The 25,900-nt window shown below is 50.6% G+C and overlaps 1 protein-coding gene across 13 annotated transcripts in view; it reads left to right on the forward strand.

Moving 5' to 3' along the window:
- Lrp8 (LDL receptor related protein 8) overlaps nt 1-25,900 on the forward strand; it is a 77,861-nt gene that overhangs the window by 41,987 nt on the left and 9,974 nt on the right. For 2 of the 13 annotated variants that reach the window (XM_029476552.1, XM_029476557.1), the window contains exons 4-17: nt 1,354-1,482; nt 4,147-4,527; nt 5,338-5,463; nt 6,142-6,264; nt 9,241-9,360; nt 9,433-9,558; nt 12,134-12,308; nt 14,309-14,536; nt 15,599-15,717; nt 15,922-16,061; nt 17,343-17,484; nt 18,631-18,783; nt 19,881-20,105; nt 22,557-22,625. In XM_029476552.1, the coding sequence (XP_029332412.1) occupies nt 1,354-1,482; nt 4,147-4,527; nt 5,338-5,463; nt 6,142-6,264; nt 9,241-9,360; nt 9,433-9,558; nt 12,134-12,308; nt 14,309-14,536; nt 15,599-15,717; nt 15,922-16,061; nt 17,343-17,484; nt 18,631-18,783; nt 19,881-20,105; nt 22,557-22,625 (2,256 nt within the window). Of the gene's footprint in view, nt 1-1,353; nt 1,483-4,146; nt 4,528-5,337; nt 5,464-6,141; nt 6,265-8,023; nt 8,063-9,240; nt 9,361-9,432; nt 9,559-12,133; nt 12,309-14,308; nt 14,537-15,598; nt 15,718-15,921; nt 16,062-17,342; nt 17,485-18,630; nt 18,784-19,880; nt 20,106-22,556; nt 22,626-25,900 lie in introns of all 13 variants that reach the window. The other 11 variants (XM_021159906.1, XM_021159904.2, XM_021159909.2 and 8 more) reach the window with 9 other exon arrangements.

Below are 25,900 nucleotides of genomic sequence, written 5' to 3' on the forward strand. Positions count from 1 at the left end.
GTGTGTGTGTGTGTGTGTGTGCGTGTGTGTGTGTGTGTCTGGAACTCAAGACTTAGCATTATGTCTGGTATCCAGCAGTGCTCAATGTTATTCATAGAATGGATTTACAAGACTTGGGGTCTCATTGATTATATGTGGATAATAGTAACCGGGAACATGTAGCAAGCCTAGGCTGTGTTCTTCTAAGCATTTTACAGATATTAATCCGGTCACTAAAACGATCCTATACAGCAGGTCATTGTGTCATCTACACTTTGTTGAGACAAAGAGAAGTGGTTAGGCTAAGGTCACGTGGCCAGCGAATGACTGAGCTCCGATTCCAGCCCAGGCAGCGGCTTCAGAGCCCACACCCTACTTCCCATGCCGAGACATAATCCTCACCCTGCGGGGTTATTATAAAGATCAAATGGCTGGAAAGAGAGGCCCATTGGACATGCAAACTTTATATGCCCCAGTACAGGGGAACGCCAGGGCCAAAAAGTGGGGATGGGTGGGTAGGGGAGTGGGGGGGAGGGTATGGGGGACTTTTGGGATAGCATTGGAAATGTAATTGAGGAAAATACGTAATAAAAAAATATTAAAAAAAATAAAGATCAAATGGAAGCGTCTAGCACTGTGCCTGGCACAATCCACCTGAGGCCGGGACTCCTGCACACTGTGGAAGGCATCAGGGAGCCAACCAGAGATCGTAGATGCATCTGCCTCACCTGTCATGTGGAGGAAGGGAAGCTCAGAGGAAGAGCTTCCCAGAGTCCTGAAAGGGTTCTCATTCTTTCAAATTGAGAATCAACCCAGGGGCTCTAGGCCCCTGCTTGAGTCAGCCTCTGATTGCAGCTGCAGTAATTATAGCTGCGTACTCCCGATGGGTCCTGCATGTGGAGGCTGCTTTCTGTGGTGGGCTCAACACCATCTTTGCAGAGACTTAGATTGTTGCTGCTAAGGTTTTGATGAGCCCTCCAAACCCACAGGTTCAGATGACAGTTGCTGATCTGGAAGGTAAACTGAGGTCCAGTTAGCCATATCTTACCCAGAGGTGCACAGCTGGAACATATCAAGGGTGTGGCAACTCCACAGTGCTGGATCTTAAAGGGAAGACATGTAGGGGCCCTTGGGTCAAGAAAGATTTGTGAGCCTCAGACTGGGAGACTCTGAGAGAGTGTTAGATCCGGTCGGTGTGGGGTGAGGTCAGGTTTAGGACATAGCAAGCCTTTAGAACAGGTTGGCTTCCGATAAAGACATGGAGCAGGAGAGCCCCAGTGGACTGCCAGGGACTTAAGCCAAGTAGCAGGACTGGTTGGTGCTATGACCTGTGTCACCCTGAGCTAAGCCGTGCACGAATGTCTGTCTCTACAGCCAGTGAAGAGTGTCCTGCTGAGAAGTTAAGCTGCGGACCCACCAGCCACAAGTGTGTGCCTGCCTCATGGCGCTGCGACGGAGAGAAGGACTGTGAGGGTGGCGCTGACGAGGCCGGCTGTCCCACCTGTGAGTCCAGGGCCAGTGGTCAGGCAGCCTCGGAGTGATGACCTCTTCTTGGGAGGGTCGGTGGGAAGGGAAGAATAATGCTACCATTAGAAACAAACGGCTGGGCACATAGGAGACATTCTCTTCTCTCACCCTCATGACCACCTCATGAATAGCCATTACCATCCCCATTTAATGGATGAGGAAACTGAGGCTCAGACAAGGGAGGAAACACGCCCAAGGCTGAGGGGGTGGAACTGAGATTCAAATTCAGGTCTACACACAGCTTTCTACCATGTCTGACATCTGCTCATCCATTCTACAATTCTACCGTTTCCACTGATCTCCAAACAAGAACAGGGGGACCAAAAACTGGGCTGTACGAAATGTGGTGTCTTGTGCCAGGGTGTGAAGGACAACTGTTTCTGAGATCTCAGACTGGGGCACATGTCGCATGCAGAGAAGCAGCCTCAGCAGGGACAGATGGAAGTGGCCATTGGGACGGTTCCACATGGCTGAACTTCAAACACAGGATTATCTCCTTCTCAGAGAGCAGTCCAGCAAGGTTTGGGCTGGGGGTCTGGGGAGGACCATGCATAGCCTGGTTTATTTTACTTCTCTGGGTACCCACAGTGTGCCAGGTCTGGAGTAAGGTTCTGAAAGGGACAAGACGGTGGTCCCACATAGTCTTCCCCTGGGGACCACAGACTGACAGGCTGTGCTACTAGCCTGGGCTGAGATATATGTGGTCATTCTGGAGGGGGCGTGCCAGGCACTTGCCCACCACTGCCTCTCCAGGCATCTGCCCACTCCCCATTCTCTCCCTAGCCATCTCTCCTGTTCCAGGAGCCAGGCCATCTCCTCTTAAGGCTTCTGAGATTCCAAGTGTGGAGAGTGATGGGTCTAAAGCAGGAAGGGTGTGGATGGGGGTGAGGGTCCTGGCTAGAATCTACACTTTAAAGCTTCAACTGTGATAGTTCTGAGAACTCATCCACCCATGACAGTCCCCACCCCCCAAATAGGCCCAACCTTGTAGTCACATGATCCCTCCAGTATAAAGCTAGCAGCCACCATTGCAGGGGAGTAGGGCATTTGGGGACAGGGACATTTCCTGTTAATTAAAGAAACCAAAGCTGAGAGGCCCTATTGGGCTCGCTGTGGCCTGGGCAGGGAAGGAAACTGTCCTTCTCTGGTTCTCCGAGAGTTCTCCAGTTCTGTTCTGCTTGTAGATGCAGGGAGTGGGGCCCTGGCCTTGGTGGTGAGATCTGCCAGTCGCTGTCAGCTTCAGAACCTCACTGGGAATCCATTGTTATGAAACACTTCCTATCAGGACTCTCAGAAGGTGGAATCTTCTCTCCCTGGGCTTGTATGAACTGTCTAGACAGGCAGGCGGGTGTCAGTAGCAGCATCTTGGGGGTGCTTTCCTCTCTGGTGCCACCACATCCCAAAAGCCCAAGACGGGGAAAATGCAGCCGTCAGGGGCTTGGTAGAGCTGTCAGAAGAACATGACACGATCTGCTGACACTGTAACACCGAAGACATCACTTTATTTTATGTTCAGTAACAGTGAAAATTGACATCTTGTCACCAGAAAATAGAAAGGTGGGTTTCGGGCGCCCCCATGTGGAGAGATGCTGAACTGCTACTGCTGTGTAGTTGGAGATTAATAGCCACAGCATCCCTGACCTCCTTGAGCCCTCCCGGGGTGAGTTCTAAAGAGGGGGAGGAGGCAACACCCCAAACCAAACAAACAAAAAACAAGAAATCTGAGAGAATGGGTCAGAGTAGACAAAAGTGCTCTGGAACCCAAGTTCTGGTTCTCTTGTAACGTGTGACCCTGAGCAAGGTGCTCCTCTCTGAGCCTCAGGTTTTCTGTTTTTAAATTAGCAGGGGGGCTGACTGGTCGCTAAGGTCTTTGCTGTGGACTTTACACTAGCCTATCAGAGAGAGGAAGCCCAGGCTGCAGACAGGGCCAGGACCTGTTCTTTACTTCGTCCACACCCTGCAAGGGGCCTCCGTGCCCACCCGGTACCCAGACATGTGGGTGGATGTGAAAGGCACACAAGAGGCAGGCTGGGCCAGAGGGAGATTTTCTAAACAGAAGCATTCGATGGATGGAGGTAGAGTTTGAGCCAGTGCAGTGGAAGCACTCTGACGTAGAACTAGGAGCAATGGTAGGCTGCAGTGCGTTCCCAGAAGATGCAGCAACTTGAACAAAACCCTGGAGTGGAACTATGTGGTCATAGCCGGGGTATGTGCAGGAGTGAGGTGTGGGGACCAGGGTAGTAGATGCCAGGCTGGAGAATTAAATAGTCTTTGCAAGTGATATACACAACCATGCCACAAACGGACAAACCCCTGCCCTATCATCTGGTGTCAGTCATGTTACAGATGATTTCCTATCCTTCAAGACTATAGGGCTCTGCAACCTTAGAGCCCCTCTCTGCCCCACCATGTTTGCCAGCTGCAGGGCAGAATATCTGTGTACTTGGTGAAGCCCAGAGACTCAGAAAGGGCAAATGTGGTCGGTCCAAGGTCAGCTCCCCTTTTCAAGTCTCCAGCAGGACCTATTCCAGCCTGTAGGTGAGGTGAGAGTCAGAATTCCCTGTACCCCTGTAGCAGAAACAGCGGGCTGGGTCACAGGGATGGGATCTGGCCGGCCGACCGGCTCTCTGTCCTGCGCAGTGTGCGCCCCGCACGAGTTCCAGTGCAGCAACCGCTCCTGCCTGGCCTCTGTGTTCGTGTGCGATGGTGACGATGACTGCGGCGACGGCAGCGACGAGCGCGGCTGCTCGGACCCGGCCTGCCCGCCCCGCGAGTTCCGCTGTGGAGGAGGGGGCACCTGCATCCCTGAGCGCTGGGTCTGCGACCGCCAGTTCGACTGCGAGGACCGCTCGGATGAGGCGGCCGAGCTCTGCGGGCGAGCGGGCCAGGGGACCACGGCCACGCCAGCAGCCTGCGCCCCGACCGCCCAGTTCACCTGCCGCAGCGGCGAGTGCATACACCTGGGCTGGCGCTGCGACGGCGACCGCGACTGCAAGGACAAGTCTGACGAGGCCGACTGCTGTAAGCCCCCTCCGTGTCACCCAGTCCCACCCAGAGCCTGCTGATATGACCCTCCTACTGGGAGTACAAACCCTGCTTTAACAGAGACTTTACACTGGGAGAATGAAGTGACTTGCGGGAGGTCACATGGCTGCTAAGGCGTGGAGCTCAGGTCTGACCCCAGAAGCCAGGCTTCTTCACTGGTGCCTTTGTCTCTGCTGTGTGGCCATTCCATCACACCTGTTGCTGCTCTTTACTGTTTCAAGGAGTCTGGCACTGGTCCCCATCCCCCACCCCACCCCACCTCTGTCATACTGACGTAGGAGTGCCTTCCATACCGACCCTGTCAGAGTCTGCTGACTGTCCCAGCTCTGTTGGGTCCCTTCCAGGACTTTGGCTCTCTCTTCTAGGCACAACTCACACTGTGCCTTCTTCATCTGTGCGTTTCCCATCTCTTTGCACCTGAGCTTCTGGAAATAGGCTCTTAGTCTCCGGGCTCCCCACCAACACCCAGCACAGTCCCAGGTTCAGGACAGGTTGACTGAGTGGACCAAATCACTGAGTCATGAGCACCAGGGCTCGTGTCTGTGCTGAGGTGGTGGACAGGGAAACAGGAAACTGGAGTGCTGTGTGACCTTTGGCAAGGCCTTCCCCCTCTCTGAGCTTCAGTCTCCCCCATGTGTACACTGAGATGTTTTGGGTAGGTGTCCTTTGAGGCCGCCTAAGCTCAGTCACTGGTTCATTCTTTCCAGGGGCGGAAGGGACATGAGGTGGTGGGGAAAAGCTGTTCTGGCCCTGCGTGGGTCCTGACCGCCTCTTGCCCTGTCTCAGCAGCACCAGGACCCTGCCGCGAGAATGAGTTCCAGTGTGGGGATGGGACTTGCGTTCTTGCCATCAAACGGTGCAACCAGGAGCGGGACTGCCCGGACGGGAGTGACGAAGCGGGCTGCCTTCAGGGTGCGTGAGGTCTCTGAGAGGAAAGGCCCATGACCCTCCCAGGCTCAGAGAGAACAGAGCTGGGGGAGCTTGTCCCTCTAACATCCCTTGCCTGTTATCCCTGGAATTCCTTCCCATGGGGATCTGGGGTCCAAGAACTGGACTTTTGGTTAAGGACTGTGTAAAGGCTGAAGAGGACTAAGCGGGTAAGATGGGCACTGCAGGGGATCGACCTTCCGCTGTCTGTCCACACCCGCGCTTCCTCGTGGCCTTCCTTACTAGTTCCTAGACAGGGCAGACTGAAGCTCTCCCCCAACCTCCTAGAGAGTCCCTCTCAATCTCAGGTGGCTTTGTTGGTCACTACCTGCCCTGTAGGGATAGAGACCCTACCCGCTCATCATCTGGGAGAGTTCGTTTCAGAGTGGGCAATGAGGAGTGCTCCATATCCCAGGCTCATGGAGCAAACATTCCCCCTTGGGACTCCCAGGACCCTAAGTGCCCCCAGGACAGACAAAGACTCCTGTGTGAATATATGAAGATCTGTCCTGTGAGAGAGAGGACCGTGGTTCCATTGTCTGTCCTGTGATCCCCTAAGAGACCTGTCAGGGTTTTCTGTGGGCCTTGGTTGGCCCTGCCCAGCCTTGTGCTTCCCACCCCCTGTCTCACAGGCACTGTCCACTCTCTTGTCTGGCCCGACAGAGTCAACTTGTGAGGGTCCCCGCAGATTTCAGTGTAAGAGTGGCGAGTGCGTGGACGGCGGGAAAGTGTGTGATGATCAGAGGGACTGCCGGGACTGGTCGGATGAGCCTCAGAAAGTGTGTGGTATGCTACCTGTCTATGCCTAACAGCTGAACTAATGCTCTCACCATGCTCCCTCCTGGCATCCAGGCTGGAGGCCCTCTTACCCTCTAGACCATGTGTTCTCCTGTAGCCTCACACTGGGCCATTTGCCAATGGCATCTCTTGGTCTGTATTGTTGCAAAGCCCCGGGCCCTCTTCTGCAGTCTACATGCTCAGATGAGGCTACTTCTCACAAAATCTAATTTCAGGCACTGAGCCTGTGCCCTCCACAAGTTTCTCCCTTCCTCTGTGTTCCCGTCCTGCTGATCTTCCCGTGACCTTGGCTCCTGAGCTCTTCCAGTCCTTGGCAGGACACCTTACAAAGTCAAAGGTTGGCAGAAGCAGCCAGGGAGGCTGTTAGGAACAGGCAGTGTCCCCATTCTAAATCCCAAGATGCTGGAACTCCTGAAGGAGCCCAGAGGTGCAGTCTAACGAGAGAAAAGTAGGGTGAGCAAGCTCTCCAAGGACTAGTGAGGAGGGCAGAGGCTCTGAGCTGGAGTGGAGCAGGAGCCCATGAGTGCAGAAGAGTTTGTAAGCCATCTCTGCTTGTCTCAGGCCAGAATTTAGAGACCTGGACAAAGGAGTCCCCAGAGAACAAAATCAGATTGGCCCCTCCTTGTCCTCTCAGATCACCCACATCTCCCTTCCTGGGTACTCAGAGGAACAGCGGTGCCCCAGAGCTCTCCAGGATCAGGTTTCCCCCCTCCCCCCAACCCACTGAAGATGTAAATGATGTCAGACTGAAAGGAACCGTAGTTAGGCAAAGCTGGGCTTGCACAGACAGACACCCCACTGCTCGCAGGCCTTGCCCGGAGACATCCAGAAGAGACAGAGAAAGGGGGACAGGGAAGGAGCGGCGAACCTGCTTCTCCACAACACTCACATCTGTAACTACCCAGGGACTACTAACCTACCAAACGCTCTCTCCTCATCTTCTGCATGACATGTCAAAGAGAAATATGTGCTTGTTTGTGTCCACGTGTGTTCTTTTTGTCTGTGCTGGAGGGGGAAAAGTGTCCGCACCCACGTCTCCGAATTACTGTATTCATGCATCTCTGACTGCATTTCCATCTCTGTGGAGCCTGCAGGACCTGTCTGTGCCTCTGCACATAAGCTAGTGTGTGTATGTGTGTGTGTGCATGAAGGTGTGTGCATGCAAGTATGTACCGTGCTGGGGAGAGATGACATCAAATACTCAGGCCTCCAGCCCCCCTTCCTTCCTCTCCGGGCTACACAGAGTTAGAGAAGGACAGAGACTTCCTCCAGGCCTTCCAAAGAAGACCATCAGGGATAAACTAATCGGGGTCTCCTAGCTTTTCTCTCTCAGCCCATGGTGGCCTTGAGGCACTCCACACCTTCTTTCGTCAGAAGCTATAGTCATGTTGAGCTCTTCCTGGGCAGCACCGCCCTACACATACCATATGGCTAAGTGTCCAGTAAATAGAACTGCGGGTTGCTGCGACCTCCAAACAGAGAGGAAGGAAGTGGGTGGGTACGTGACTGAGGCCGCGAGTGAACGGGGAAACATGAATGCATGGTGCTCGTGGAATAATAAAACCCAAGACAGGCGACAGGGTGTGAGTGGCCAAATGGTTGCCAGTGGGAGCTCTCCCAGCAACTAGTCCAAAGCCACCATGGCTCAAACGACCTCCAGAAGTCTGCGGCTTCCCAGGGATTGGGCCTGACCAAGCTACTCCCAGTCCCCCAAAGTCATGGGCTCGCTGTGGTCTTGTTCTTTCAGTTGCACCAACATTCCCGAGAAACAGGAGGCATCCCAGGGGTAAAGGGGATATTCCCTAAGCATGGCTCGGGCTGGAGGTGGGGATGCTCACAGCTCTGCATGGCCTGGCATGGGCAGCTCCAACCAACTGGATGCATGGCCACGGCTGGCTCCGCTCAGCGCTGCTTTGCTTGGCTGGAGTCACGGTGCATGAGCCTGGTGGGCAGAGGGGGTGGCACGGTACTTTTCCCTGGCTTGTGTGAGTAACTGTCCATGATTCTAAGCTCAGAAGGCACTGTGAGAACTTGGTAAGCCTTGGTCCTGGCCTCTCCAGAAGGTGGTGAGGAAGTGGAGAATGAGGGGCCAGACCCAATGACCTCTTGGCATCCCTTCACCCTTTGCAGCACTTGGTAATCCTGGGCTAGGCTTGTGGCAAGGTAGATCAATGAGACAGGTCAGAGAGGAGTTGAAAAGGCTCCATCATGTAAAGCCCTGTAGGAGAGAATTATGGCTTGGCCACAGGCATATTTAAAAGAAAGTGTGGCCTAGAGACCCAGCTGTAGCATGTAAGGGCTCTCTGCTTACACTGTCTGACTTCGGCGAACTGGCCAACTAATTCTGGGCCCTGCCTTGAGAAAGCACATAAATAGCAAGGGCCAGAAGTCAGCAGTTGACGGAGATCTCAGGAGCCCCTGCACCTTGACTGGCCCCACAGAGCAGTGTTGGGAAGAGGAGGAAAGCTACAGGAGGCAGCTCCTGGAGGAAGAGGTTTGTAAGAGCAGCAGCACTCCAAAGTGGTGTCACCTGCCTCTGGAGCCTGCCTTCGAACCCGATGCTGGGTGTGCAGAAGCATTCGGCAGGCACTTGGGGGATACCCCAGGGGTGAACGTTATACACGCAAGCTTCAGCTTAAAGGTTAGAAGGAAGAAGGAGCTATATAAAAAAAAATGTGTTTGTGAAAGACCTCAGAGCCCCAGGTAAGACCTAGCTGCCTCTAGTCTAGTGGTGGATGGAGCCCTGGCCTAGGAGGACAAGGACCTGTGTTTTCTTTGTTCCACCGGCCCTGTTTAACCAGGGAGCCTGCCCTCTGATCTTCCTCCTGCTCAGTCACCTGGCTATTGGTTCAGTGCAGCTTCCTGGTTTCCTGGTGGTGGGTGTCTGCTGCGCCAAGGCTTTGCTTTGCTCTGGGCCACTTCCCTGCCTGTCAGAGGAGTTCAGCAGCCTATGTCCCTCCCCAGGACTGAATGAGTGTCTGCACAATAATGGCGGCTGTTCCCACATCTGCACTGACCTCAAGATCGGCTTTGAGTGCACGTGCCCAGCAGGCTTCCAGCTCTTGGACCAGAAGACCTGTGGTGGTGAGCCCTCCCCCATCTACCCGAGCACACGCAGAGCCTCCTGCTCGGTCTGACTCCTGGTCTTTCCTGCAGACATTGATGAATGCCAGGACCCAGATGCCTGCAGCCAAATCTGCGTGAATTACAAGGGCTACTTTAAGTGTGAATGCCACCCTGGCTATGAGATGGATACACTGACCAAGAACTGCAAAGCTGTAGGTACGGACTTCATAAAGGATAGGGAACACTCTGGATGGCCTAGAAAACACAAAACTAACACATATGTGAGGAGTGGTCAAGCATACACACAACACACACACAAAGCAAATGGGTCACACACAGTGCTCAATGTACACGTGAACATCACATACATGATCTGCTGCATGCGAATACCCACAGGCATGCTTAGAGTCATTCATGATAGCCTGCAGTTCATATTAGCACAGCACAATGTATAGTCACAAGCTTGGACCACAGAGCCAGTATAGGCAGCTCCCACGAAGGGCAGGATGTGTGCAGATCTCTATGTTGATCCGTTTATCCAGATGATGTAATTATTTCTTCATATTAAATGCAGTAGTACTGCTGTAGGCACTAAGATTCAGTCAGCAAATGGCACAATGTGCTCGTTAGTAACCGAGACAGGCAAAAAATGAGATGGCTGAAGGAAATACAGCACATGGCAGGTAGCACGTGAGGGCTGAGGGGACCGAGAGTGGGGATTGGCGATGGGAAGTCTGAGGAAATGGTGGGTTATGGTTTTAAGCAGCATAGTCAGGGATGCCCTCACTAAGGAGGTGACATTGGAATGAGAAGCTGAAGGAGGTGAAGGAGCGGGCAGGAACGGCATTCCAGGCTGGAGGAACAGAATGAGCAAGAACCCTAGGCAGGGAGTGTGCTCGGATGGTGACGGAACCCCGAGGAAGCTGGTGGGGTTGGAACAAGGAGACTGGGGCGGAGGTGAAGTCAGAGGTGGCTGGGGCTGGGGCATTCTCCCCGCCTTCCAGACCATTGTTAAGTCGGACTTGGTTTCTCCTGAGTCTGAGAGAAGCCCTCAAAGGGTTCTGAGTGGAATGCATTGTAACGTTTAAGCTCCGCCTGGCTTCATTGCTGAGACTAGACTGCACAGGGCCAGAGAGCGGCCACGGGTTACCGCGGTACTCCAGGAGAAAGGCTTGGGGCAGGGTGGGTGCTGGGGTAATATTGAGAGGTGAACAGATGTGTGTATATTTTGAAAGCCAACCAACAGGGTTTGCTTAGAAGTTTAATGTGGGATTCTAGAGAACAGTGAGTCAGAAGATTCCAAAGGACAAATGAGGAAAAAGGAATATCTGTTTCATTATATAAGAAAGATGGTGAAAGGGGCAAATCTCAGAGGAGTGTAGACTGTGCTACAGGTTGAGTATACGGAAACTGTAGCTCTCCACATGGAGGTATTGAACAGACAGTTCAGTCAAAGCTTGGAGTTTCACACACATACTTGATAGAACACATAGATCACAGTAACACAGTAGCTATAATACTTGATATGAGACCCATCAATCCTAAAATATCCTGTCCACATATTCACATGTCACATGTAACTTCTCTTTACTTCCATATGGAACAGGAGTGACAGGGCCCATATGTACGAGTATATGGTGACAACATTCGGAATATATACACTAAATCATGTGACTATCTAAGGTACAGTTATACAAAAATTCAAGGCATAAACACACAGGTCCCTGTTGCTGACACAGTCCTCAATGAAATCCACAAGACACCCTCTACCCCAGCTTATGACCTCAGAGAGGGGAAGTCGTGCCTGCAGTTTAGGGTGACGAAGAGTTCTGGTGACTGAGCAGGCCTAGAACCTAGCTTTGCATCTGCTGCTCCCTGCACTGTGAGCCCCATTTCCCGGCTCTTTGTATCACCACTTCCCTCTTACCCCTCTGCCCTGAAAGTTTCCATCACTACATACAGTATATTTGTGTGTAGACTACACAGCCCTGGTCAGTGTGTGGCTCTGGACTTCGCCCATCCTGTCCCCATTAGCCTGGCACAGATGCACAGAAACAGGACCAGGTGGCTGACAGGAGTGTGTATCGGAAAACATGGAACTGTGCCTGAGAATTGCCTGATACATCTCAAAACCCCCTGTGGGCGGGGCAGTGCAAGGGCCTTAAGGACCTCTGGGACATCAGTTTTCCAAATGGAAATCGAGACTATCCGGGCCCCATGTGATCTTCTGAATCTTACTCTAGGGTCTAAAACTAGCTTTTAAGTACACATGGTCAGTTGTATGTTCTGTCCAGTGCATGCGTGTGATTTGTCAGATGGCACATGTCCTACCTCAGTTGATGGCTCAGCAAACTTAGCCTAGCCCACTGGGCTATCTTTCTAGGACCTTTATGCAGGATAGCAGGTGGCTTGTGATCTCTGGAAAGAAGCACACTCCAGGGCAAGAGGAAGACTTGAAAGGGGCCTGGGTCTCAAAGCTTGTCTGGGGAATCCATGATGGGAGAATGGCTGGTGAGCCAGACGGACAGCAGCAGGGTCGTGCTGCAAACGTCCTCAGTGCAGGCATGCAGGCACAGGGAGTCATGGACTTGGGAGTTTGTGCCCAATAGAGAGGAGAGCTTCTTTCTGCTGTGTGCTGGTACTCAGTATTCGTCTGCCCTTCTAGCCTGTGAGGTTGGGACCATCATTCCCACTTCATAGGAAAACGAACCTCACCCAGCAGACGAGGGGCAGGAACTTGTGTCTCTAGGCTCCCTTCATTCTCCACTGACACTGCTTCCCTGCATGGCAGCTGGCAAGAGCCCATCTCTGATCTTCACGAACCGACACGAGGTGCGGAGGATAGACCTGGTGAAGCGGGACTACTCGCGCCTCATCCCCATGCTCAAGAATGTCGTGGCGCTGGACGTGGAAGTAGCCACCAATCGCATATACTGGTGCGACCTCTCCTACCGCAAGATCTACAGGTGAGTGTCAGTGCACGCTGCGGCCCAGCATGAGGGGCTTGAGGGAGGGGCAACTTACAGAGAAGAGGGCAGAGTTGGGCTTGACAAGGGATATAGAATCATAGCAGGAGTAGAAGCAGCCTGTAGGGAAACAGCCTTGAGTCCACATCCTAGACTGTGTCTGACCCCTGGTGGCCTAGCCGTGAAGTGCAGGACAGAGGAAATCAGGAAAGGGAGAAATCTCTCTGGGTTCTCCATGGAGAACTACAAATCAGGCCACATACCTATGTTCTGGACCCTGGGGACTCAAGATGACTAAGATCTTTTCTCTACCTGGAGGGCCGCCTTTTTGCAGTCATGAGTTCTAAGGAGACCTCTGACCCAATTTGACAGCCGGGAAAACTTCCTGGATGGCAGTACCCAAGTCATCACTGGGTGCTCCAGTCACTAGCTGTGACTTAGCACTTGGGGAACTCCTTGGACACTTGAGAAAGTTCTCTGGTCTGTCTCAGATACCATAGTTATCTGGCCTCCCTGGAGAGTTGATGTTCTTGTTTTGCCCTTGAGATCCACTTGGCAGGACTGCTGATAACCGGGCACTGGGTAGACACAGCGTCACTGTAGAAGGAAAGATGGGGTGGGTAGATGAGAAGACAAGCAACCTGCCAAGTGTGATTCACTGACACCTGGATTCCTGCCTCCCCACAGCGCGCACGCGCGCGCGCACACACACACACAGAGTTCATGCCTACACACACACACACACACAGTCCATGCCTACACACACACACACACACAGTCCATGCCTACACACACACACAGTCCATGCCTACACACACACACAGTTCATGCCTACACACACACACACACACACACAGAGTTCATGCCCACACACACACACAGTTCATGCCTACACACACACACACAGAGTTCATGCCTACACACACAGAAGCAGTTAGAGTCTGTCCAGCAAATATGACTGGAAAGCAGGATTTAGTGAAAGCCAGGGTATGGGGCTGGGTGAGGCGTTACCTGAATTAATTCACAGGCTGATTGGAGGTCCCAGAAACCAGTTGTGCTCCTCTTTGAGATGGGATATGTGGGAGATCAGGTGTCGGGGGCTGGGCAGTCTGTGGCTGAGGGACAGGAACGGGGATGTGCAGTCTGCAGTGCATTGAGTAAAGGTGCCATGTAACATCTAAGAGTGCTCTGCAGCCTGGACCTTAAGGGAATTGCCAGGATTACAGAGTGAGAGTTACGGATGGCAGCAGGCAGTACGGAAGCAATAGCATGGAGAGGGTACCACGGGGGAGGGACGGCTACCTGACTGACGCCTCCTGTGTGTGTGTGCAGTCAGCTCTCTCTTCATCTCACCTCTGTGTGCCATAACCTCCCCTCAGCGCTCTCCCTTCCTCCCCTTCCTTTTGAGACCATCCATTCCGAAGCTGCCACAGTGATCTAACATTCCCAGCTATGTCCCTAGATTCATTCGGTTACCTGTCCCACCCTTGACCCAGGATACAATCCAGCGTGCTCAGAGCTGTTCCCGTATGAACTTATTTCCAGTTTTGCATCCCATCATCCAACCCTATCACACCAAACCCTGCCTCCTTTCCAAATGTGCGCACTTCTGCACTTGTGTGTGCTGGTCTCGGCGTGTTTGGTCTCACCTTCTGTGCCCCTGGTGATCTAGTCCTTCAAGACTCAACCACAAAGGCTTCTCCCACTCTGCAGGATGGTGCAGTCTCCATTTCCCTGCTGCCGTAGCTTCCACACTGCATTGTACCTGCCTGCAAGCTTCTTCCCCCACTAACTGAGCTCCTCCAGGCCAGAAACTAGCTGGTTCAGTCCGTGTCCCTACCCTGGTGACTCAAGGAATGTGTTGAGTGGAGATTAGTCGAGTTCCTCTAGAACCCACTGCTGTGGCCCAGAGAGAAGACAAAGGGGAGGGTTGCAGAGGCAGCTCCACGTGGGACCATGGGTGGAGCATCTGCCCATGGCCAGCCCTGCTTTCTCCTAAGCGCCCACATGGACAAGGCCAGCATCCCGGACGAGCAGGTGGTCCTCATTGATGAGCAGTTGCATTCCCCGGAGGGCCTGGCGGTGGACTGGGTCCATAAGCACATCTACTGGACAGACTCAGGCAATAAGACCATCTCAGTGGCCACAACCGATGGACGCCGCCGCTGTACTCTCTTCAGCCGTGAGCTCAGTGAGCCCCGAGCCATTGCCGTTGACCCCCTGCGAGGGTGAGTAGCCCCACACAAACCTTCCATTCCACCAGCACAGGGGCTCAGTTCTCATGTGTCTGTTACGAGAGCTGTCAAAGGTTCTACAAGTCTGTGGGGCTTCCAGACAGACACAGGGAAGGAAGTCCAAGCGGCCCACATCCTATTTGTCCTCCGCCAAGGGATCGGGCATCAGTCAGCAGAGATCACCCTGAGCTCTTTGGCTCCTTCACGGTATCGCAGAAATGGCGTGTCTTGGGATGCTACAGGACTAGAGATTCCTGGCAGCTTCAGATAGAGGCCATCGGTATCTGGCAGCTGCTTAATCATTTTGGGGGACAGAGAACTCATTCCTTTCCATAGTACCTATTTCATTGTGGGCTACCTACCCATTACACAGTGGAGTTTTTCCTCATAATCGTTAATCTGTCTCCCTATAACTTTCCCTAGTGGGAGTTACATAAGCACTCAGTACAACCAGAAAGATTGAAGGACGCAGGTCCCTGGGGCTGCTCTGCTCTGCTCCTAGCTCCTCACCTTTCCCCATCCCCCGCCCCGACCCTTGTTGCCCCTTGTGAGCCACTTTAACCTAGGCTACTTTACTCTGGCCACACCTGGGTGGAGGCTTAGGACCTCCCTTAGTGGAAATGTTCCTTCTTCCTTCCTCATGAAAGGGTGAATTAGCAACAGTGGGCTGCTGTGATCCTTAGTAGAAATGTGAGTCCAGGAGCAGGGACCTGGGTTAAGATGGTCTTCTACTTTCGTCTCTGTAATCGGGAGAGCTGTGTAAGGGCCTTTCCCACACAGATGCTCTAGGGTTCTGGTTAGAGCCACCACAGTGAGAGCCGAGCTCACAAGCCGTTCAGCTGAGACTGCGTAGATTATGGGCAAGTTGAGCTTCCCCAGGCTCTCATGAGATGAAGGTTAAAGTGCCTGTTTTAAGATTTGATAGTTCCAAAAAATTTCAGAAGTTTGCCCATTAAATATAGTCCCTAACTGTTCAGTGGATCGCTGAGCCTTTGCGACTCAGACCACTCCAACTATCCCAAACAAGAAGCTAATCTGGGCTCTTCTGCCTTTCAGGTTCATGTACTGGTCTGACTGGGGTTTCCAGGCAAAGATTGAGAAGGCTGGGCTCAATGGTGCAGACCGGCAAACACTGGTTTCAGACAACATTGAATGGCCCAACGGAATCACCCTGGGTGAGCCCTGCCTGTCTACGTGAGTCGGGAGCCTGCACTAGAAATGATCCTGACAGCTTAACATCGCCCCATGGTCTTGAGTCAGAGTCCCCTCGTGGTGGCCAGTGTCTTTGTTCCCTTAGTCTGGGAATGTGGGTAGGGAGTGCAGTGGAGTGGAGAGGCAGCTGCAGTAACTGGTGTCTGACCTGATCCCTCCTCCCCAAGACTTGCTGAGCCAGCGTTTGTACTGGGTGGACTCCAAGCTGCACCAACTATCCAGCATTGACTTCAATGGAGGCAACAGAAAGATGCTGATCTTCTCCACTGACTTCCTGAGTCACCCTTTTGGGGTAGCTGTATTTGAGGTGAGCCCCATAGGGGGAGGCATGACCCTATCGGGAAGCTGCAACCCAGAGGAGGCTTGTTCAAATAGGATGCTTCCAGACTTGTCCAAAGGGAAACAAAAGAACAGGGAAGCCAGCTGACAGGTTTGTATAGACTCCAAGAGCAGCCTCCACGGAGGGCCAGTTGCCCAGTCTGCTTGGCAGCCTTTCCTGCGCTCTTCCCGAGAGCCTCGTTCAGATAATGTCACAGAAGTAAATCACTTCGTCTCCACATGCCCAGCACCCAGCGCTGTATCTCACATACGGAAGGAGGCAGGGAGAATGGAAGATGCATGTCCTTAGAGTCATTTATTGTAGGGCACACCCCGAGAGATGCTAGGAAACATCTTAGGTGCCTAGCTAAATCCTGGGGTGGTAGAAGTAAACTAGACCCTACCCAAGCCCTCGGGAAGCTCCCAAGAAGGAAAAGAATCACAAAGCCCATCTGCTCTGACCTTAACATCCTTTCTTTTTGGGAAATAAGGAAGCCAGAACCTACCAAAGTTTCTTACACAGACTAACCCTGCCATCAAGGGAAGGCAGAGTAAGGAGGTGGTGGTCTGTGGTGGGAAATTTGCAGTCTTAGAGCAGCTTCATGCAGTACTGTTTGAACCTTGAGTACAGAGTATCTCCCCTAAATCTAGCCCCTGCTTCAAGTCCACGTATGTGTACGTGAGCATCTCCCTGGCATGTGTAAAGTATGTGTATGTGCATGAGTTCGCACACATGCACCAGAGTAACGTGTGTTCCTGTGTGTGCTTTTATGTGTATGTACACTGAAAGGTACTTCCTTCAGCATGAGTATGTCTTTAGGAGTCTAGATGGACTTGTGCCGGGTGTGTCTGGATCTGTGGACAAGATGCATGGCTGCACCTGCAATTGTGGATTGCCTACAGATGCGTGTCTAGTCTTCTATGGACTAACCATATAGACTTGTGTGTTCCTCCCAGAAGGCTCAACAGCAACTAGCCCTCAGGAGCTCATACATTCCTTCTGATCTTAGTTCCAAGCCGCAGGAATGGTGCCTGCTGTAGACATCCAACCTTGGTTTTCTTTTGGTTCCAGGAAGTAAGCCTAGCTCAGCAGCTCAGAGTCCTCACGTAATCATCTAAGACAGAAGGGAGCGAGGAAACTTTGTTCATTGTTAGAGGCAGAGTCCTCTGAAAACCTGTGGGCAGGGTAGATAGTGCTGAGACCCTGATTTGGGACTAGGGATGGAGTTTGGATTCTGGCCTTCCTATCCTTTGCATCTGTATTCCACAGGACAAGGTATTCTGGACAGACCTGGAGAATGAGGCCATTTTCAGCGCAAATCGGCTCAATGGCCTGGAAATCGCCATCCTGGCCGAGAACCTTAATAACCCACACGACATTGTAATCTTCCACGAGCTGAAGCAGCCAAAGGGTAAGTCAGCCTTCCCCGCTTCCCACTGCCTGTGTCCTCTCCTGCCACACATCCAGCATCCCCAGGAATACAGTGACCCCTCTTGTTGTAGAACGTGTTGCTGTATTTTGTCTCACTTCTGCTTCAGCCTCGGTGTGAAGCAAGGCTAGGAATAAATAATCCCGTAAGTGTCCTAGCCTTGTCACCTCTGTAACAGGTGCTTACTGTCTATCTCACTGAACAGCCGAGGAAACTGAAGATGGAGAGAGAAAACACTGTTAGCAGGTAGAAGAACAAAAATATAAACTCAGTCCACCTGATCGCCAAGCTCCTCTGTCATGACACATCAGTGCGCGCTCACTTCTTGCACCCATTTTGCAGTACTATGAAATCCTGTGACTCAAGGCCTCACAGTTAGCCAGGTGGCTTACTGGAAATGGTCGAATAATCATACTGCAGGGCTGTCTCATCGGCTGTCACAATCAACTGTAATGGGGGTTGGTTGCCAGGGTAACAGAGACAACAAAGAGGGGCAAGAAGATAAGATTGGTGCCTGATTCTAGTTCTAGAGATTTAAAGCAGAAAGTCACGACAGCGCCAGGCATTGGTGGCGCATGCCTTTAATTCCAGCACTCAGGAGGCAGAGGCAGGTCGATCTCCGAGTTCGAGGCCAGCCTGGGCTACAGAGTGAGTTCCAGGACAGCCAGAACTACACAGAGAAACCCTGTCTTGAAAATCCAAAAAAAAAAAAAAAAAAGAAAAGAAAAGAAAAAGAAAGAAAAAGAAAGCCATGACAGCAGGTACACAGAGGAGGAACAAACAAGACAAGCACAGTGGGGGAGGGGGTAGTTTTAGTTTGGGAATTGATGTACCTCAATTAAAGTCTGCCTCCAAAATTCCTAGCGTTGTAATGTGTACATGTGTTCTCTGAGCGTAGGCTCCTCTGTCAGTTGGGACTGTAATATCCACTTCTCAGAACTGTAAGAATGAATGAGGGGGTGGACAATAAAGTCCCAAGTACTATGCTGGTATGTCCCCAAATAAAAGTAGGGAAAGACTTTTGAGCAAGTCCAGTTGGTGGGATCTCATTATTGGTAGACAAGAGGACCTGGTGAGGCCTGTCAACCTCCCAACACGCTGTCCGTCTGCTCCTCCCCCTGCCATTAGCTGCAGATGCCTGTGACCTGAGTGCCCAGCCCAACGGCGGCTGTGAATACCTGTGCCTTCCTGCTCCTCAGATCTCCAGCCACTCCCCCAAGTACACGTGTGCCTGTCCTGACACGATGTGGCTTGGCCCAGACATGAAGAGATGCTACCGAGGTTAGTGACAGACGCTGTCCTGGCCTCCCAGGACACAGTATGCTCCAGGTTTCCTCCGTCTTCCCTGGTTGCCTCTCACGTTTGCACTTTCGTCTTATTTACACTTCCTTGAATGCGTGAGAGTCACGGCACCTTCTAAGGCTTTCCCATCTCTCAGAAAAGTGCAAAGTGCATAAAATATTTTAAATTCAACTTTCAGGAAGTTTCTGGAATCCCTCGAAAACCTCAAGTTAGTGGGCCTGGAGAAGGCTCTATGGCTGAGAGCACTTGTTGCTCTTGCAGAGGACCCTGGTTCAGTGCCTAGCACCTATATGCTGGCTTGCAGCCACCCTTAACTCCAATTCCAGAAGTTCCAACCTTGATTCCCTCTGCTGACCTCTGGGTACACCATGGGAGCTCGTGGTGCACAGGCAAAACGCCCATAGATATAAAGTAAACCAATCTTTTTTAGAAAGTAAAAAATAAAATAAAGGAAATTCATGTAAAGAGCCCTCGCTCTCCGCTGACCATCTCTCACAGATAACCATTCTTAACTAGACCTAGCACACTGCATAGACGTCCTGACTCTCGCAGACACCCATTGTCAGCTAGACCTAGCACACTGCATAGACGCCCTGAGTGCAGTTGTCACTCGTGTGCAATAGCACTTCATCCTCAGCAAGGGGATTTGTTTCCCAGACTCCGTGCGCAACCAAGGCCTTGGGGTTGAGCATTAAGTCTGTTTGCATCCCTTTATAATGTCCAGAGTCAGCTGTTTGATGTGAAGAATGTAAACCTAGTGATGTGACTGTGGATTAGGATAAAAAGCCTCTGGATTTGTGTTTCTGCTCCCTCTAGTCTTACAGAGGCCTCTTCCACAGTGTTTCTACAGCACTGTTCCACTGGCTCGGCTTTATCACATCAAAGTGAAGTGCTAGGACTCAGCTGGAGAGAAGATCGTGGCCCATTTAGGGGGTGGGGGGAAGTCTCACAAAAGTGCCATCTGAGCTAAGCCCAGAGGACGTGTGTGTCCCTACATGTAACTCAGCAGCAATAATTTAGGCGCTAAAGCAACACCATGCTCCGTGTACGTAACCTCCCTGCTCTCTCCCCTCCAGCACCTCAGTCTACCTCAACTACAACCTTAGCCTCTGCCATGACAAGGACAGTACCTGCTACCACAAGAGCTCCTGGGACAACCATCCACGACCCTACCTACCAGAACCATAGCACAGAGACGCCAAGCCAGACAGCTGCCGCCCCTCACTCGGTTAACGTCCCTAGGGCTCCCAGCACCAGCCCATCCACCCCGAGCCCTGCTACCAGCAACCACTCCCAGCATTGTAAGGAAGTCGGCACTGTATTTCTCCTAACTCGGGAGAGTCCTGTGGAAGCCGGGATGAGGGTCGGAAGTGGCTGGGAAGGGAGATCTTGCCAGAACTATGTAATGTCCACCTCTCAGGAGGAAGCGAGGGAGAGAAGGGGCCGTCCTGGGATTGAGGAAACATGAGTGTCCATAAGTTTTAAAGGGCCTGAAGACAAGCCATTCATTCCATCTCTAAGCCTCCTTCTTCCTCTAAAAGGAACAAATAATAAGCTACACTCTACTTGCTTCTCAAGATGGTCAGGAGAGCCTGGCAGTGCTGGCGCACATCTTTAATCTCAGCAGAGACAAAGGCAGGTGGATCTAAGTTTTAGGCCAGCCTGCTCTACATAGAGAGTTCCAGGCTACGTGGAAAGACCCTGCCTGCCTCAAGAGAGGGAGCTAGGCAAAAGAGGCATTGTGCATTGTAAATGGAAGGGCCCAGCTGGATGGGTGTGCATCAGGGTTTCATGTGTTCCTGAGGTGGGTGTCATCAAGTTTGGAAAGCTCTGATCAGAGTTCCCAGCAGCCTCAGTAAGCTGCCTAGACAGTAACGTCTGTGTGATCTGTTTGTGCCTGTTTCCAAACCCTGGGATAAAATAATTAAGCTTAGCACTTCTTAATTCATTGGGAGCAGTAATTGTCTCTGTTGGAACTGCTCTATCTCATTAACCAGAAAATGCCTTTATACTTGCCAGGGGGAGTTCATTTTCAAGGGTAAACCATCTCTCACATTTTTTTTCCACACTTGGCTGGCCCGGAAACCAAGCAACCTAGTGACGTTGTTGCTTGGGCTATTTTGCCAGTAGAAGCTCCGTCTAAGAGTCTAAGAGTAGACGTTTGAGGCAGCTTGGCATTTGCAGAGGTGGAATTCCATTTCTGCTCATCGGGGACAGAGCTCAGAGTGTCCTCACAGGCCTCAGGACGTTTTCAAGCACATCAGAGCAAGGGGACAGCAGCGCTTCTAACTAGCTTGTTTTCTTCCTTCTGTGTGTGTGTATGTGTTGGGGGTGTGATATGTATGTGTGCATATAGAGGCTAGAGATCAACTTTAGAAGTGTTCTCAGTAGTTCTCCGTCTTAATTCTTGAGACAGAGTCTTCACACAGAACCTGGAGCTCATTGCTTCAGATAAACTGGCTGGCCAGCAAGCTTCAGATCTCCTCTGTCTCCGCCTCCCCAGTGCTGTGGGTACCATGCCTGGCTGCCATGCACTGGGGAGCAGAACTCAGGTCCCCATTCTTATATGGCAAGCACTTAAGAAGTGCGCCCTCCAGGTAGCTAACTTGGTGAGCAGTGCAGCTCTCGGATTAGTCAGAGTCCCTTGAAGTAACATGGAGAACGAGACTGAGGGGACGGACTGGGGGACATTGCCAGTGGCTCACCATTCCTCTCACTTCTCAGAGGGCTCTCGTGGGATCCCAGGGCCTCGTGCTGTACAGGTGTCTCAGGGAAGATGACTATTAGAGTTAGCGAAGGATATTTATTTAAAATACAGTACATTCTACAGTCACTCTTCAGTTTAAGAATGGGCTTTTACGTGCCTTTAACAACAACAACAACAACAACAAAAAATCCTTTCTTTAGAGATGGGGGTCTCACTATGTAGCCCAGGCTAGTCTGAACTTGAGTCTTCTTATCCTTACCATCCTGAGTGGTGTGTGATATGCATGCACCATCATGCATGGCTAACATACCTTTTTAAATTTGGCCCTTATAATAATTACTATCCCCCTCACTACCATCTTGAATTAGGCAAAGCCAGCTAGATACTGTGCTAAGTATCTTATATGAATTATCCCATTTAATCCCTCAAATATACCCCTTAGAGGTAGAAAAGATTTTAAGATAAAGAAATATAGTATACATTGTATGTTTAATATTATATTAACTTCCACAGTGTCACACAGGTAATGTGTAATAGAGATAGAATTTGAACCGAGGCCTGACCTAGAAGTCTATGTTCCCAATTGCACTCTACTATGCTAGAGTATCTATCGTTTTAATCTCTTAGGAAAACAAGCAGGTAGTGCATAGGACAGGCAGACCACCAAAACAGTGGAGACAATGCATTGGGTTTTGATGGAAAAAGACAGCAGACTCTATCAACAACAAGGAGGCCTAAGCTCTCTCCTGCCATGTAGCCCCCAGCTTCCTACCATCCTGATGCTATGGGAAAGTATAGGACTTGGGTCATGAGTCCTGAGTTCAAGTCCCAAGTCTGTATTTATCAAAATTTAGTTTCCTGGGTGTGAAATAACCTCTGTCCTATTTGTCTCTGGAGTTTTGGTGAAATATAATAAACTCAATAGTTACACAGTATCTGGGAGCATCATCCTAGAGCAGAGGTTGGGTTGGTCCTTACAACTTGAGGGCAGGCAGGACTTGGATTCACAGTGATGGACAGAAATTCTGTAACTGATGTTTTACAGATGGGAATGAAGGCAGCCAGATGGGCTCAACAGTCACCGCTGCTGTCATTGGGGTCATCGTGCCCATAGGTGAGTGTGGCCCCAACTAGTAGAGGGCAAAAGGACTCTGTGCCCAAGGTTTGGGGAAGACACTAGAGGGATAAAGAACGTTGCATGCTACCTGGTTCAATGTGGGTTCTTTTCCAACACACAGTACTCTTCAACTTCTGCCGCCATGTGAACATTCAGGCACTTCTCCCTGCCCCACCCACCTCCACACCCCACACTCACATCATGTGAAGACCAAATGAGTGCTCCCTGGGGCCCCGCTGGTGTGTCTTGCTCACCACTCTCCCACATGCCACATTATAGGAAATTATGGATTTGTTAACCGATGAGCCTAACTGTTTGTCATTTCTTGAGTAAATCATCCTGTCTTGTTTTCTTTCTATTTGGTTTTCAATTAATATTTATTGAGCAGCTATTATGTGCCAAACTCTAATCAGGAAAGGGAAGGCAGTTAAAGGATAAGTAAGGCAGGGTCCTATCCTACAAAAGTCTAATCTTGGTTTAGCAAGATAACTTGGTGGGCAAAAGCACTTGCTGCCAAGGCTGACTGCCTGAGTTGTGTCCCTGCAGACCACATGGTAGGAGGAGGGCTGGTTCCTGCAGTATGTCCTCTGGTTTCCACACACTCCACCTTGTAGCATGCATGCCCCACCCTGCAGAATAAATAAGTAAATGTGATTTACAATAAAAACCCTAGCAGGACAAAGGATACATGTGACACAGGTAAGTTGATTATGGCATGGCAAGTCCTAAGTAATCTATGTTACTATGTTGAGTGGGGGATGCTAAGGAGTCGCTTTGGTCTAAAAGGGGAGGGAAGAGTTGAGGTTCTCCGATGGAAATAATCCTTGAGCTGAGTTGGCCAAGTGAAGAAGAATCAAGAACAGCCCAGGCAGTGGAGAAAGCCTGTGCAAAGCCAGGAGTGGGAGAGGCATAGAGTTAGGGAGGCTGAACTAGGAGTTCAGTATGACAGCAATCCTGGATAAGACTCAGAACCTGGGGGTGACTCATTCCATCCCACTATGATATTCATATGTGTCCTGTGTATCCGTTTTCTCATGCCTGACTCATGTCTTAGCAGTATTTTTGAGTTGGATTGCCCATTTTTAGGTTTAACCCCTGTGCTAGTTAGTATTACTACTGCTGTGATGAAACACCATAACCAAAGCAACTTTGGGAAGAAAGGATTCATTTGGTTTATGCTTCCACATCAGTGTTCATCACTGAAGGAAGTCAGGATAGGAACTCAAACAGGGCAGGACGTTGGAGGCAGGAGCTGATGCAGAGGCCATGGAACGGTGCTGCCTACTGACTTGCTCCCCATGGCCTCCTTAGCCTGCTTTCTTAGAGAACGCAGGACCACCAGCCCAGGGTTGGAACCACCTACAATGGGCTGGCCCTCCCCCATCAATGATTGTTAAGAACATGCCCTAAGCCGGGCGTGGTGGCGCACACCTTTAATCCCAACACTCGGGAGGCAGAGGCAGGTGGATTTCTGAGTTCGAGGCCAGCCTGGTCTACAGAGTGAGTTCCAAGACAGCCAAGGCTAGACAGAGAAACCCTGTCTCGAAAAACCAAAAAAAAAAAAGAACATGCCCTATAGGTTTGCCTACAGCCTGATCTTATGGAGGCATTTTCTTTTTTTGTTTTGTTTTTTGCTTTTATTTTATTAGATATTTTCTTTGTTTACATTTCAAATGCTATCCTGTAAGTTTCCTATACCCTCCCCCACCCTGCTTCCCTACTCACCCACTCCCACTTCTTGGCCCTGGTGTTCCCCTGTACTGGGGCATATAAAGTTTGCAAGACCTAGGGGCCTCTCTTCCCAATGATGGCCAACTAGGCCATCTTCTGATACATATGCAGCTAGAGACACGAGCTCCGGGGGTACTGGTTAGTTCATATTGTTGTTCCACCTATAGGGTTGCAGACCCCTTCAGCTCCTTGGGTGCTTTCTCTAGCTCCTCCATTGGGGTCCCTGTGTTCCATCCAATAGATGACGGTGAGCATCCACTTCTGTATTTGCCAGGCACTGGCAAAGCCCTCATACGAGACAGCTATATCAGGGTCCCTTCAGCAAAATCTTGCTGGCATATGCAATAGTGTCTGGGTTTGATGGCTGATTATGGGATGGATCCCCAGGTGGGGTAGTCTCTGGATAGTCCATCCTTTCGTCTTAGTGGAGGCATTTTCTTAATGAGGCTCCCTCCTCTCAGATGGCTCTAGCTTGTGTCAAGTTGACATAAGACTAGCCAGCACGTCTCCCTTAGGGACTCTGTTCTTTTATAAGTCACGTACAGTAGTGCTAATGCATAGTTTATATAGTATGCTGTAGTAGAGGCATGACAGATACGTTGGTGATATAACAGCATCTTGGTTGATGATATTCCTGGGGAGGAAATAGACAGGTAGTCCCAGAGTGGAGGTGAAGGTTCTAGAGAAGGTAGCATTTGAACTGGTCTTGAAAGGGCTCACCACAAAAAATGGTGGAGAGGCAACTAGTCTAGTTTATTCTGAATGATTCTGTTCCTGCCATCTGTGTGTCCTCTCTGGTTGCTATGACCCTTGCTGAAAGAATCAGTACTTAAACTGAATTAAAGCGTTAGATTTAAAAGTCTACTAATCGGAAGGGGAGGAGATGAGCATTGTTCCCACCAGAAGTACAGTTAGGTTTTCCTAAGATCCCTGGGCAGTTATTTACATTTTATTCTCTATGAATTGCCTACTGGTGGTCTCATTTTTAAATTTTGGTTATCTTATTTTTAGAAATACATAATAAATATTAAAACCTTAGTAATAGATAAACAAATATTTTCTCCCAGTCTGACACTTGATTTTAAATTAGCTCATGGTATCTCTTAACATTCATAAGTTTATATTTAAGTCTTAGATCTGCCCCTCTTTTGTTCTGTCAGTTCTGTGTTTACTATCTTGCTTAGAAAGGCCCACTTCGTTCTGAGTTATTAAAATGTCAGCTAATGTTTTCTTCTTCTAACTTAAATTCATTTTTTTTCTGTGCTTTATATCGTTATTTTAGAGGATGACCTGAGCTAGGGATGTAACTGTTTTCTTTTGTAATTGTTATCCCCGTTCTAATCTGTGAATATAATTATTTATATGTGTGTACTAATTTTCTAAAACCATACTTAGGGACCCGTCACCTCCCTGTGACTTGAGTGGTCATCTTTATTGTAGCTTATACATGTCAGCCTATGCAATGCCCCCCCCTACCTATACATGTCAGCCTATGCAATGCCCCCCCCACCTATACATGTCAGCCTATGCAATGCCCCCCC

The sequence above is a fragment of the Mus caroli genome, chromosome 4 (genome assembly GCF_900094665.2).
Source record: "Mus caroli chromosome 4, CAROLI_EIJ_v1.1, whole genome shotgun sequence".
Taxonomy (NCBI): domain Eukaryota; kingdom Metazoa; phylum Chordata; class Mammalia; order Rodentia; family Muridae; genus Mus; species Mus caroli.